The following is a 14,062-nucleotide window of genomic DNA, read 5'->3' on the forward strand; positions in this document are numbered from 1 at the left end:
GTACAGACCTCTCTACAGTACAGACCTCTCTACAGTACAGACCTCTCTACAGTACAGACCTAAGGGAACATGGAGAACAAGAAATGGAAAACAAGATGGAGGGTTGAAAGGACACTTACTCTTTCTCTTTGCTTTCTTTTTCCACTTGAGTGAGACAATCCCATTTTTCCTCCCGCTTCTTCTTACACATCACAAGGACCGTGTCTGTCTTTATCTGTATGGCGAACACCAAGGCATGAGTTTAGAATGCTACGTGAAGGGATCCTGGTTACAATGAATAAGATTAGCTTATAACATAAACCTCTTTCACACGCACAAATTCCTGAAAGCTTTCTCTCAGTTATTCATTATTATATAGCCTACAAAAATTATAGCATGTGCTCAGCTTTAAGGCACGAAGTATTAACGTCACTGTGAACAATTTAAATGGTGTGATAATTAGAATTCTAGTACAGAACTACAGTACCAATACAGAAGAACATTAAGTGCTGCATAAACACCGTTCAGTGATTCTCAGGATACTCAGGTACCCAGGGCTGCCTTGTAGAGGGTCTAGACTCCCTACTGGACTTCTCCAAGCACACCAAGTTCAGGTAGACACTCTTCCAATTTCTCTCTCCAAGGATAAGAAACTAGTTTTAGGGTATTGCTTAATCTTGCAGCATGTTTGCAAGTTACAAACAAAGCCTGTTTAATTGCAACCCTGACCTAAATTTCACAAAGAACTCCCACTTGCCACAGCAGACAAGAGTCTGCTGCTGCTTCACAAGTATGTGACCACTGCTCACTTTCAGCCCATATTAAAAAAATCACCAGAGCATCACCTTCATTTATTTCAGCTGTTTCAATTTCACTCTATCCTAGTTTTAGAGCAATTTCAAATTGAACCATCATTTCTTCCCATCATGCAGCATCTTCACCACGTGCAGCAGAGAACACACAGGGGGTGTGTGACACCTCCCTAAGCCTGGAAAGTTGCTACAAGTAGCAGAGCATGGATATCACCAGCTGCAGTCAGCAGCAGTAAAATGTTATTAATGTTTTGGTTTCAGCTGGGATAGAGTGAATTTTTCCCTTGGAAAATTAACCCCAGCGGGGGTTAAACCACACCACCAGTGTTCAGTTCTGGAGCAATACACCCTTACCAAGGAAGAGCATGTCTCAGACTTTGCTTTGGGAATTAAGCCACTTTAGGCTTCCCAAGATTTCATTCTGCAGACAAATCTCTTAGACCTTAAAACTGCAGAAAATTTCTCAGAGGTATTTAAAAGCACGAAGATACAAATGGATGCTTGGTGGAATTTTCTGCTTAATTATTTCTGAAATCCTGTTGGAGAGCTATTAAAAAAAAAAAAAAAAGCATAGTATATCCAGACACAATCTTTTGAAATAGGATTCCAGAGACTAATTCCACAGTTATGACAATCATAGATTAATAAGAATCACATTCACAGTGCAGAGACTTTACAGTAGAAGGGAGAGACTGAAGGTTAGGACCGAGTCTCCTGAAATAATCAGGCAATGAACATGATACTTTGTGAGGGACCTAAATTATCTTTTAACAGACAAGGTGTCTCAAACACACCTTTCTAGAGCTGCCTTCCACAGAGATGGGCTTCAGGAGGTTGTTGAAGGTCATGGTATAGTTCTTTCCATTCAGGTTCTTCACCAGTAGATCAAATGACCTGGAACCAGAAAGTGGAGGGAGGAAAGGCACAAATATTCCAATCATTGCAATGTCTGAAAACCCTTTAGCAGATCTATTTCTTAGGAAAGCAGGTGTATTTCTTGGGAAAGCAGGTCAACAAGCTTGGATTAGTTTCTTCCCAAGGCTCTCAAATGTTCAGTTGAATTTTAACACTAAGAAATTAAAAGGACAAATCCTGACTTCACAACAAATCAAGATCTTCAGGGTCCTTTCTACTAAACTCCTACAACCTTGGAAAGGCAGATTTCTTTAATGTATATTTAAGTTCTATCAGCATCAAAAAACCAGGGCTGACACTAGACATCCTGTCAAGCGTGGTGAGGTGCAACAAGCACTTGCAAAATGAAAACATCCTGATACCCTCTAAGGAGAGCTGTACTTCAGAGTATGTCCTGAGTGCTACTAAGAGCTAATACAGCTCAAGTTTTAAAAAAGAAAAAAGGAGTGGGGAGTAAGGGTTTATCCAACACTCCTGCATTTCAAACAGTGTTCTTGTTGTGGTACAACCAGATGAACTCACCTCTCTGTGAAATTCACCTGCACATTCTCAGCTGGAAGCTTCTGGACTCCATTTAAAGAGATGTAAATCTTCACAAACTTATCTGACTGATCCCAACCTGCAAGTGAAAAAACAGAGACTAACTTCTACTTTTCCTCCATAAGCTTCATACATTCCATTCCAGCTCCCTCCACAAACTCCCCTAAAATGACTACGAACTCTGCCTTACTGAAACAATCTTCAGAGGGATAGGGGAAAACATGAATTATTCAGAAATAACTCAAGAGCAAAAGGAGGTCTTTACATGTAGCCCTGTTCCCTAATTCCTGCAAATTCTGAGAAAAAACATGCATCAGCTGAGGTGAAAGGAGAGCAACCCCATCTGTGCAGGGGTACTTGGAGGCAGCTGTCTGTTCCTGCTGCAGTTTCCTTGACCCACTTTTTCCCCTACTCCCTGCATCTTGAGCAATTCCCTCTCCTCTCACCTACATGGCAAGCAGAGAAGCCAAACCTCACTCCTTCACTTCTGCTAAGCACTAGGTAATGGAAAAATACCAGCTGGTACACCAGGGATCCTTAATGCATCGCACCAGCACCATCACACACAGTGGGGTTGGCATGGCAGGGTACCTTTAAAGTGGGGTCCCCAGTATGAAATAAAAACTTAAAAAGGTTTTGCTATAATGATAAGTGGCAACTCTAACTCAAAGTAATGCCACCCTGCCTTCTCTTCAGAAAGATGCTAGAAAAATAATCCTACCATAATTGTTTATTTTCACTGTGTACCCTCCCAGCGATGACTTTTCTTCCTCTGCCACATCTTTGGGCTTGAGCAGAGGCTGATTCTTGATTTCTATCTCCAGCTTGTGTTTCTCTGCCAGCAGGACATCACGCACCCGCTTCCTCGTGGCCTTCGTGAGCAGTTCTTTAACCTCCTCCAGATCTTTCTGCAGCTGGTTCAAAACCAAAAGGTCACATATATATTAGACACAGTTCTTTGTCCTCAGGGCTCACAGCTGAGCTCTTTGCGACAGTTTCCCGTTTTCCAGAAGCTTCACGTTTATCAGGTCATTAGTTTCGTTAAACCCAGAGCCATTCCTTCCTCACCCCCTGTGAGATATACATATATATGTCCTGTGGATATATAACCATATAGAACCACATATATAGAACCATCAAATCTTAATTCACAGAATGGCAGAACGGGTCCGGTTGGAAGGACCTTGCCCAGCCTCCCTGCTCAGCCAGGGCCACCCTAGAGCATATGGCTATTAAGGCTGGGAAAAACCCTCCAAGATCATCAACTCCAACAAGTTTTAAGCTTTCAATGTCTAACCCTTCATCATTTAAGAAACGACCCGAACCGACAGGAGCCGGGCGGATGGCACGGCTCCCCCGACACGCCCCGCCGCAGGGGGAGACCCCCGCAGCCCTTGGCGACCGCGGGGGCTGCCGCTCCCACCCCGCTCCCGGCCGGGCACGGATCGCAGCGCCCGGGGGCGGCGAGGCCGGAGCCGCCGGAAGCCGCCTCACCTCCTCCCGCGCCGCGGCCATGACGGCTCCCGCTGGAACCTCTGGAACCTTCCGGCCGCGGGAAGTGACGAGACACTGCCCGCTCCGCCCCTCAGGAGGCGGGACACGGAGCCTTCTCGCCCCCGGGCGCTGAGGGGTACGAGGGACATGGGGCGGGACATGGAGCCTTCCCGCCCCGAGGCTCTGAGGGGTGGGCGGTGCCGCCCTGAATTTGCAAGGGTCTAGGAAGGAAACCATTTGTCCTTTGAAGGTGACATAACAGCATGGTCTAGGTTGACCTTGCTGCTATCTCTGGTCTCTTCAAAAAACAAATGGCAACAAGAGTAACGCTTATATAGTGGTTTGCATGAATATCTATATCTAATGACTTGGTTACGAGAAGCCTTGTTTCAATTTTCAAACCTTATGTCGTGTTCACGGAGTTTCGCTGTAACTGTCACCTGTCTTGCTCCGGTCACTCGTATCTCATGTGTGAGAGCACACCTTGTTTTGTAAGAGGACTTTGCTATAACTCTGTGAGGGGCCGGAGGCTGAGGAGCTCCCTGCAGTGGGCAGGGAGCACGTTTTCTTTTGATCGTCAGATTTCTCCCACTGGTTTTATGGCAGACGCCACAGAGCTCATGGCTGTGAAGGCCTCAAATAGTTTTGCAAAACAACATATTGTTTTCCTTCTTCAGGTAAAGAATATCAGGTTGATGCAGTGGAGTTAATAATGATGAAAAGGGAAGAAATTTGCGTTCCCAGCCTTTAAAGGGAACAAGGCTGACAAACCGAGTGCCCCTTTCTCTGTTGGCTCCTCATTTTCACGGAAAAGATTATTAAGGTTGGAAAAGACCTCCAAGGTAACTCCAGCACGGTTTAAGCTTTCAAGTTCTAAGCTTTCATCAATAAAAAAACCGAATTCAAACTAACAGCAGTTGGGTAGATGGCACAGCTCCCCAAACACACACTGCCTCAGGGAAACCCCCACAACTAATGCACAGTGAGCTTTCTAGAGCAAAACCAGAGTCTAAGTTACTGCTGGGAAGTTCTTCCTAACCTGTAATGTCACAATCTGTTCTCAGGGAGTGACTTTGGGAGTAAGAGAAGATTTACTTATCAAACCATCTGGAAGGATATTCACAAAATGTGGCTATATGTGTGTAAAAATACACTGGTGTAATGCTACCAAAATCCTCTTTAAGCATTTTCCTCATTGAAAGAAAAAGATGGTTCTCACAATTCTTACTAAATCAGCACTTTGAGCACCAACAAAAAAGTTTCTATATCCCCAGGTTCCTGCTGGGCATTAAGATTTCCCACAAAAACAAAAATAGACAAGGCAACATCAATCCTTCTCTCAGTAGAAATGTGGAGGAGGGATTATTTGCTTCCAGCTGTCCTTTATAAACAGTGGAAACCAAGGCAGGACACAGCCCTTCAATGTTTAAAAAGTCAATTTCTGTAAAAAAAGGTATCACTTAGAACACCTGTTTTACCAAGTTGGGGAATTCCAGCTCATTTGCCAATTTAGGGGCTTAGGTTTTGGGGTTTTTTTTCTCTTCTAAAGTGAATATCCAGGAATTAATTAATCTGTGAGGATATTTACTTTGCAGAGGTATGGAGAAATTTGATGATGAATTCACAGAAACCCTGAAGCCAAGGATTGATATTTAAGTCTGCATTCCCCACAGCAGTTTTAACAGATGTTGTAGTGAGGTGTTTATTATAACCCTCTGCTGCAGTGCTTCAGAATCTGCAGTTGGGAAAGATCTGCAAAATTAACTATGATTATGTTTAATTTTCACAGGAATGAGCTTAAGCCTGACCATCTTCAGGAACAGCATTTGGAGACAGGATAATTGATTTTATCCAGAAAATACAGTATGGTCAACTGGAATTTACTTCCATGGCATGATTTCTCAATTTCTGAATAAGCAATTTCTGCTTATTCAGAAATTGCTTCCTTACGATCTTTCTGTTGAACAGCCACTGAAACAGGAAAAAAACTTCTGTGTTTTTTTCCCTTATATTTTTTCCTTTGAGTCTCTCCACTCTCAGCTGTGGTCTTATATTAGGAAGTGCTCTTATTTTTACAATTCAAATTGGTAAATTTGTACATTAATTTCTAGGAGGAAGATGCTTTCATTACTCCATAAATGCATTTGAGCCTGCAATTTGCTTTTTTTCCCCGTGAGATTTTTAAAAAAAACCCCCACAACAGTGTTTATTTTGTTTCCTTAAATCAGGAGCATTTCAGCACCTGTGGCTGCCCTTTGAGTGGCAGCTTCCACATGGAAGAGTTAACCGCTCTTGTCATGTAAAAACAAGCTCCACACAGGTCTCCTGTGCACAAAGCTGCAGCAGCATCTGGGTGCTGCATCCTCTCCTGACAAACACTTTGGATAGTGATGTGGAGGTAAATCAATACAAAATGTTACGCCTGGTAAACTTAATCTTCAGCTTTTCTCTCTCTTTGCCTTCTTATCTTCCCCTGAAGTGCTGTGTGCTTTTCCAGCTATCTGGGAACAATGGCTGTTCATCTCAGGTAATAGAAAATCCCAGAGCAGTTGCTCACGTGGAAAAATGGTTTTATAAATTGCTTGGATACTTCTGACTGTGGTACATTCTGCTCAGTCCTGTTCTTGCTCAGCTATGCCTCTCTTTGGAGTTCGTTTCCAGTGTCTTGCTGTTTCCTTCTGCTCCCTGTGTCTCTTCCTGCAGGCTTGCTGCCTCATGGCTCACTTGTACTCCAGGGAAGTGGGAAGTCCTTACCAATATCAACTGTTGGTAAGTATCCCCAGCCTTTAGGAAAAGCATTCTCTGTGCTGGAAACCAGACTGGCATTTGGAGCAGAGGACCAGGGTGACCCGTTAGCTCTCTGGCACAGCTCCTTGTGAACAGTTCCCTAAGGGTTGGGTTGGAATTAGCCGAGTAGCACACACGTTTTGGACAGCTCATCTGCTGAGTCACTGGTGCAAGAGCTGCTTGAACAGAACCAGCTGCATCACAAAACCTGACACAGCAGCTGCTTACTCCTGCCAAGAGATTGAAGCTGTTTCTTAAGCAAATGGCTCAGAAAAATAAGCACCTTATTCCCATGTTGTTGTCCATTTCCATTTATTTTACAAGGCATTGTTAACACAATGATAACAAGGTACTGATCCAAACAATTCAGTAACAATTAAAAAAAAGTAAACATTTTTTGTGACCATGTACATTGAATTGCACTTTTAATAACAAGCATTACACTTATATTTCCATGTCATACTTTATATAATACATGGATTATTTACTCAAGTAGTGGCAGTACTGAATTGTTCTCAGTTAAAAGTCTGATCTCTCTGTGATGCTCTTTTTTTGCTAACTCTTTAGAGGGATTTGTGAACTTGGCACACATACAGATCACAAAGGCAATTCCAAACCTGGAAAACTTCATTGTAATGGAGTCAGAGCTTTGAAGCTGCTCTGTTTTCAGTGGGCTGGAGTGAATCCACCTAAATGGCAGACACGGAGGGAGCTGGATCATGCTTGGGTAGACCCTTTTCTGTACTCATGTACCATCTTTTCCCAGTTCAGAGAAGGCAAGGAATCTTCTTCCCTGGAAAACAACAGTTCTCAAAGCTCCAGACAGTTCCTGGCACAGCTTTTGAGGGTGGTATCAGCAGCAATGCAAATCCAGGGATTACTGGAAAGAGGGAATTGACACCTGGAGAAAAATCTGGAAACATCTGCTCTTGTTTGCATTGGTAGTACCATCCATGTATTATATAAAATACAAAAATAAGAGAAACTGTAGGGAAATTAGTACAGCCCAGGATTCTGGTGGTATCAAATCACAAATGAAATTTATGATACCAAATCCTTTCAATGTATTTATCCCCTTGCTGTTCAGTTTCTTATATATTATTCTACGTATAAGATATAGTTCTCCAAAGATACATATCTATTCCTTTACAGGTTAAATAAAAGCAAGTCCCACTGAATAAGAAAATAAGAGAAGTAATGTCCTAATTCTCTACCCATATCTTTTTTCTTTTTCAGGTAAAAATAGCATGAAATACATTCAGTAGCAAAGCAGTTGGAATCCAGGAGAGACTGTATTCCTGGAGAATTAACCTGTACGTGTTAAGTCACAATCCTGAAGTAATTTGTGTAGATTTCTGACTTGGGAAAGATAGGATCTTGCTCAGTGCTGAGCATTATTTATCCAGTTGCAAATTCCTTGCATTTCCCAAAAGCCATCTGTGGATTAGCCCAGTTCTAAAGGCAGCTGTGACATGCACCTACCCTAAAACTTGAGAGGTCCAAGCTTGAGTGCTTCATCGTGTCTCCCCTTAGTGTTAATGGGACAGCTCCCAGTAGGACATTAGCACAACAGACAGAAATATAATTTGGGTTTACCCTTTGTGTTTGTATGTCTAGGACAGCCAGCTGTGTGCACAGCAGCCCCTTCAGCAGGGTCCCTGTCAGCCACAGCAGCCCCTCAGCCTTGAGGGGAACCTCTCTGCCCTCTCTTCACAAGCAATCAGTGATACCTGCTGTGGTTTTCTCTCCAGCAGCTGGAAGAACAGCAGCACTGTAAGGTAAGAGTGCTTCTGGTTTCAAAGCCAAAGGTGTTCGGCCTTAAATGATGCAGAAGTTGCCAATTATCCCCGAGTCTAACAGTAAATCAAAATCAGAGGTATAGTTCTCCTACACATACAAGTAGTTTCATGGATTTCACTGCAGCTACTTAATAGAAGGAAGGGAACAGACTCACCTTGATCCCGTGAGAAGGTGTGGCATGTAGCTTCCAATGTGGCTTTTGAGACTTTAGTGCCACTAAATGCAGATTTTTATTTACTCCTTAACTGCCACATTCAGTCAGTGAGTGGCACCATGACCCTGAAGTCAATGGGATACTTCATGCTTTGTCAAGGGGCTGAATTCTTGCAGTTCTTGACTCTCCCTCTCCCCTTGTAAATGACTGTTTTGATTTCGAGTTGTTTTTAACACAATGGCACAGATGATCATTTATCTTAGAAGAAATTTCAAGGACCAACCACAAGAAGTCCTTTAAAATGTCTAACAAGGAAAAAAGTATTGCTTACCTCTGTAAGCACTTTTAAGGTAGCTGCAGCAATGTAACTCAGCTGTAGCAAATTAAATCCTAATTAACAGGTAGGACAAGGGTGGGTTTGTCAGCTAGCAGGACTGATTACATGGCTGACTACCTCCCCTGAGATTGGTTTTACTGAACATCAATGCACATGGACCTCAGGGATTTTGCAGTTTCCTGGCTTAACTCCACACATCATATTTTCTATATTTTTTCTTTTTAATTCTCTCCAGGTATATTTAGAAATGTAAACTAAGTTAAATAAGTCATATTACTTTAGAATATTATGTTTGGTTCACAAAGATAATACAAGACTAGCTCACAGATGTAACCACGTAACTAAATCAGCCTTGCTTCATTTAGCCTGTAAAGTGTTACAGTCAAAGGAAAAACAACAACTGTTTAAAGTGAAAAAAGTACTTTTTTCCTTTTTTTTGCCCACCATACCGGGCATCTCAGGAACAGATTAGAATCCAACAACATAAAACAGTTCTAGTAAAAATATTCTTTGGAGGTTTGTCCCTAATCAAAGTAAAGGGTTAATTTCAGAATGGTGCATTCTCAATAACATTAAAAAATAGGATTTAGTTCCACATATATATTTATAAAATTCAAATTATTTTTAATAAATGTTTGATGTGGACACACAGTTTAATACTGACTCAGGGAAAAACAGTTAATCACTCCAGACTTACAAACTCTGTTAGCTGTCCGAGTGCCACACAGAAATAAGAGTTTCAGTGAGACTTTGATGATGTTTCCTGCTGAAAAGCTGAACAAGGAGCCAGCTCTCCCTGACAGATCCATCGAGAATAAGTGTGCAGGTAGCTCTGTCACACACACGTTTTTCCTGCAGGAAGCTCAACTTTCCTGCAGCACCTGCAGGCAGCAGGCAGAATTTTAGCTTGCCTGGTTTAATCCTGCAGTCCTACTCCTTTCCTTGTATATTCACCAAGATAATGCCATAAAGCTATTTCCTTACTCTTTAAGTAGTTTTGAGAAGACACAGTTTCCAGCAAAATGTTACTCTTCCTAATGCCACTGCTACAAACTCTACCTTGGATCTACAGCTGGAAGGTGGAATTCATTTACTGCCTTTATGTCATTGCCTTCTGAAACTTCCTTTTGGTGATGTAAGCCAGATTCCATCCTACTAGGGTTTGAAAGCATCACAGCTAGCAGGTAGCAAACGTACTTTTGTTCCAGAAAGTCAACTTCCAAAGTCAGAGGGCTCCTACACTGAGAAAAGGGATGTTGTGTCAAAGCTCATTCCATGAACGTGGGGAGCTTATTTCCCAGTTCCTCTCTGATGAACTGGGGAAGTCCCACTCCCATGATCTGCTTCCACTCACTGGACCCTTTGTGATGATTTAAACTCAGTCACTTGGCAAAAGACAAACGGGGGAGGGGGGAGGGGTAGGAAGGAAGAATCCACCCACATATTTTTTTGTTGCTGTTTTTAATCCTCTCCAGTAAGTGCTTTAACAAGGACAAGGGACAGGACTGTACAAGGGGGAGTTGGAGGGGTGAGATCTTTGAGCAGCTGTGAGCTGTTAACTCATCTGCTCAGGGAATCACAGTATTACACATTTTTTCTATTCCTGTTACTGCATTTTTCCAATCAAGGTTTTAAATCCACTCCTACATGTGATTAAAGATAAATGAAATGAGAAATTCAGACACTTGTCAAACCACCAGTGTCACTGGAGGGCACAGTACTCTCAAATGTAACAGTCAGATGTTCACCAGGTATCCTTAAATGTCACTTCAGATTTATTACAAATTCAGATTCACATCTGTGGATGTGTGAAGCAGAACTGGTAACTGAATGACTAATGCTGGGTTTAGTCAGACAAGAGAATGGAAACATTTATGCAAATATTATGAGCAAAAAAGCCATGAGGGAAAAAGACCTTTGCTAATGTTTGCAAAAGAAATTCCTTCTGTTTCCCCTCTTTTTTTCCCCTCACTGTATTAATATTTACAGATAATCACTGTTCTTGCAAGTACATTTTAAAATACCTAATTTTTTAACCCCTTATTCTTAGAAGATAGAATGGTGTCAGGATGCTGATTATATTTTGATCTCTACTTCAAACAGCTGACTGCGTTTCAGAATCTTTACTTTGGCACTGGTAACATTAAATCTGTACTACCCTGTTGAAAATAATTCACAATTATGCTTGACAACAAAGCACAAGATGGGTATCACTGAATTTTATTGTACAAAACTGACAAGGTATGGCATTCCTTAGAATTAAAAAAAACCCAACAAAACAGAACTTATGTCCCTGGAACAATTTTGCAAATGGAACAATTAATACACAACCTTTAGTCCAGCAATGACATTTACCTCCAAGACCATCTGTAGACATGACAGGTATAATTAAAAAAATATTCCATCAGTTCAAGCAATAGTTTTAATTTTCCATGAAATAAGTATTTCTATAAACACTTCATGTTCAGTCAAAACAAATGCTTTTAAACTTTCTTACCTTAAGAGATACAAAACAACCAGACAGGTTTGGGAATCACCAGAGAAGTCTTGCCCCACAGGAAAGTCTAGGGTTTGTATTCCACTTGAAAATGCTTGTTTTTATAAAAATAAGTAATACCAACGTAGCATTTCCTAACCAAATACTTCTAGCAAACAGATCTTGCTTCTGTGATGTTTTATTCCTCAGTGCAGCACAAGCCTTTTAGGTATTTTATTTGATACCTCATTTCTATGTCAAATTTGGAATTTGAATGTAGACCCAGGGAAAGGTTTTCATTAGTTTTATTCATAAAACCTACCCTTTATTGCACAGGATTTACAAAAGGTCAAAACTATGCAAGGTCTTCACTCTTCTCCTCATCAAATGAGCGTTGAACAGTTTTCCCTTTATCCCAGTGGAAGGAATTATTCCTCAGAATTCTTAGTATAAACACGAAATAAAAAAAAAAAAGGAACTAGGTAACTTTATGTTAAATTCCAGCTGAGCTGTAGACAGCCATCAAACAACAGCGCTATAAAAAACTGCACTACTTGCATTTCTGAAGGAAAACCAATCCAAACTAAGGGATTGTCAGGGAAGCCCATGAGGGTTGTGCCAGGAGAGCACAAGCCCACCTCTGCTATGGCCTAAGCTTTACAAAAAGTGCTTATCTGCAGGACACAGTCGCTGCGATAAACGGGGATGGTCCCAGGGCCTGTGGCATCCCAGACACCCACACACGAGCCAGGACTGAGCACACTGTGCTTTCCAGGGAGAGATTATGCTGCAGTGCTTCACATTTCCCGGTCTCCCTCTTCCTCCAGAAGAAGAAAAAAACCTTTAATACATGAATAATTCGAAATTATTTTTATCTTGCATAAAAGACCTAGGTTTGAAGTATTTATTTAACATCTAGTCATATAAAATGAAGTGTAAAAGTATGACGGTATCAGAACTTGGCTTTCAGCAAGGCAGTTTGGGAAGTAAGAATTCAACATAAACCAGGAATTACTCCCTCCCCCCCCCCTTTGAAAAGGGTCACATCAGAAAACGAATGAAAAACACCGAAGAATTTCACTTCAAGCCTGCACTCCTGCCTTTTGTCCTTTCCCCAAGAGGAGGGAGCACCGGAAGAAACCTGCAGGGTTTCAGCTGTGTTGTTCTTTGTGCTCTTGTGCCGGTGTGGCCGGAACTATGTGCTGCCCTCTCTGGGGGGCAGGGGCGGCTGGGGCTGTGCTGGGGCTTGCGTGCCTGTGGCCGTTTTGATTGAGTTCAGGGTTTTGCTAAACCAAGAGTTTTTGGCAGCTTGGATTTCGTTCATAAGGGCTCCTCTCTGGTGCTCCAGCTCCTGAGAAAGCAGAATGGTCAGAATTGATAAAAAACAATTAATTAACAAGAAAAAAGCATCCGCACACTCAGTCCCTGCAGTCCGGCACTTTCCTTGCAACCTCCCAGGGACTGGGGAGAGAAGACAGACTGAAACTGCAGAAACAGCACAAGATATTTAGATAAACAAATAAAAACCTCTGCTCTTTTTCTTTTTAGGACAGATTTTTTTTCTGGAAGTTCACAGATATACAGCTATGCACTTATGTGCTATCTTTTGGAACAATTGTTTGCAGGGTTCAGAGTAATTTTGGACTGAGCACAACAAGGTCAATGTGACCGCCCTGCTATACTTGGATTCCACATACCTGAATTTTGCACTTGGCTTCCACAAGCTGCAGTTTGGTCTGTGCAAGTTCCAGCTCCATCTCTCTCAGCTGCTTCTTCAGTGCATCCTTCTCATCATCTATTTCAATGCCTTTGTTGTCTGTGCTTACAGCAGGCACCTTCAGAGCCCCCTCCTTGCTGAAAATCTCACTGCAGTGTTTGCAGGCCATCACTTTACCCTGAAATACCCAGAAAGCCCTTTAATCCATGTTACAGGAGCTGTTGTGCTTCTTGGAAGAGCCTTTTTTGTGTCAGACTGCCTCAATCTCAAACTATCTAATATTGCAGTTTACCGATTTGGCATGAAAAGAATTTCAGAAGTTCACAAACAACTTCCGGGGTATGTTAACCAGTATAAAAATTCCTAAAATCTACCTACTACACTCTGTCTAATCACAGAGACTTTGCTCCCAGGTTAGAATTACTCAAGCCCTCTTGCTACCAAAGCTTTGTAACATTTTGCAGTGAGTGTTTTGTCAGCACGATTCAGGAGACTAAATTAAACTCTGAGCAGATTAAAAAGCTGGCCTGGCTCACACAAACGAAAACAAGGTATTGAGCTATTTCAGCAGATATAGAAATATCAATCCTAGAATTATTTTATTTATGTTATTAGCAATAACATAAAAAAGTCACTAAAAAGCAACAAATCCAGTTCAGGTTCAGTACTAAAGAAAAATCGAGAACCTACAGCAGAGGGAAAACAACTCTGCCTACTCAGCAGTGACAGAGCAGTGGGATGGAATTGTTACCTGATCAGGAAATGTTCACCTCTTATACAGATGTTCTTGGTAAGGGGTTTAGAGAAGGGAGACAAACCCTATGGAAATTCTGGGGATGGCCCAAGCTGTGCCATTTGATTCAATTACTTAAACCAATTCTGCTTAAATTACAGAAAACCAAATATAAACCTTGTCCAATCTGGCCAATTCCAACCCCTCCACTGTGCACACTGGAGAACCAACACATGGGTTTTTTTTTTCTAGAGAGTCCTTTTTTTCCCCACCAGTTTATCAAAACATCCAAGTGAATACTCTTTTTATCTACATTTT

General features: G+C 41.8%; 2 protein-coding genes and 1 long non-coding RNA gene across 13 annotated transcripts in view; 1 reads left to right on the top strand and 2 right to left on the bottom strand.

The window, feature by feature from the left end:
- Positions 1-3,867, bottom strand: part of CACYBP (calcyclin binding protein) — a 5,614-nt gene extending 1,747 nt beyond the window's left edge. The window contains exons 1-5 of the mRNA XM_027665268.1: positions 3,741-3,867; positions 2,968-3,160; positions 2,229-2,325; positions 1,586-1,685; positions 120-214 (exon numbers count right to left, since the gene is read on the bottom strand). Of these exons, the coding sequence (XP_027521069.1) occupies positions 120-214; positions 1,586-1,685; positions 2,229-2,325; positions 2,968-3,160; positions 3,741-3,761 (506 nt within the window). The 5' untranslated portion in view covers positions 3,762-3,867. The remainder of the gene's footprint in view (positions 1-119; positions 215-1,585; positions 1,686-2,228; positions 2,326-2,967; positions 3,161-3,740) is intronic.
- A 456-nt stretch (positions 3,868-4,323) lies between these two features.
- On the top strand, positions 4,324-5,921 carry LOC113957641. The gene is made up of 2 exons (XR_003531244.1): positions 4,324-4,582; positions 5,530-5,921. It is a non-coding gene; the product is annotated as an uncharacterized LOC113957641 (long non-coding RNA).
- A 901-nt stretch (positions 5,922-6,822) lies between these two features.
- RABGAP1L (RAB GTPase activating protein 1 like) overlaps positions 6,823-14,062 on the bottom strand; it is a 225,616-nt gene continuing 218,376 nt past the window's right edge. For all 11 annotated transcript variants that reach the window (XM_027665273.1, XM_027665271.1, XM_027665272.1 and 8 more), the window contains 2 exons: positions 12,992-13,189; positions 6,823-12,645 (listed from right to left, as the gene is read on the bottom strand). In XM_027665273.1, coding sequence (XP_027521074.1) covers positions 12,490-12,645; positions 12,992-13,189 — 354 coding nt within the window. In that variant the 3' untranslated portion in view covers positions 6,823-12,489. The remainder of the gene's footprint in view (positions 12,646-12,991; positions 13,190-14,062) is intronic.

Source organism: Corapipo altera, unplaced genomic scaffold (genome assembly GCF_003945725.1).
Source record: "Corapipo altera isolate COAL_440 unplaced genomic scaffold, ASM394572v1 316, whole genome shotgun sequence".
In the NCBI taxonomy this organism is placed as follows: domain Eukaryota; kingdom Metazoa; phylum Chordata; class Aves; order Passeriformes; family Pipridae; genus Corapipo; species Corapipo altera.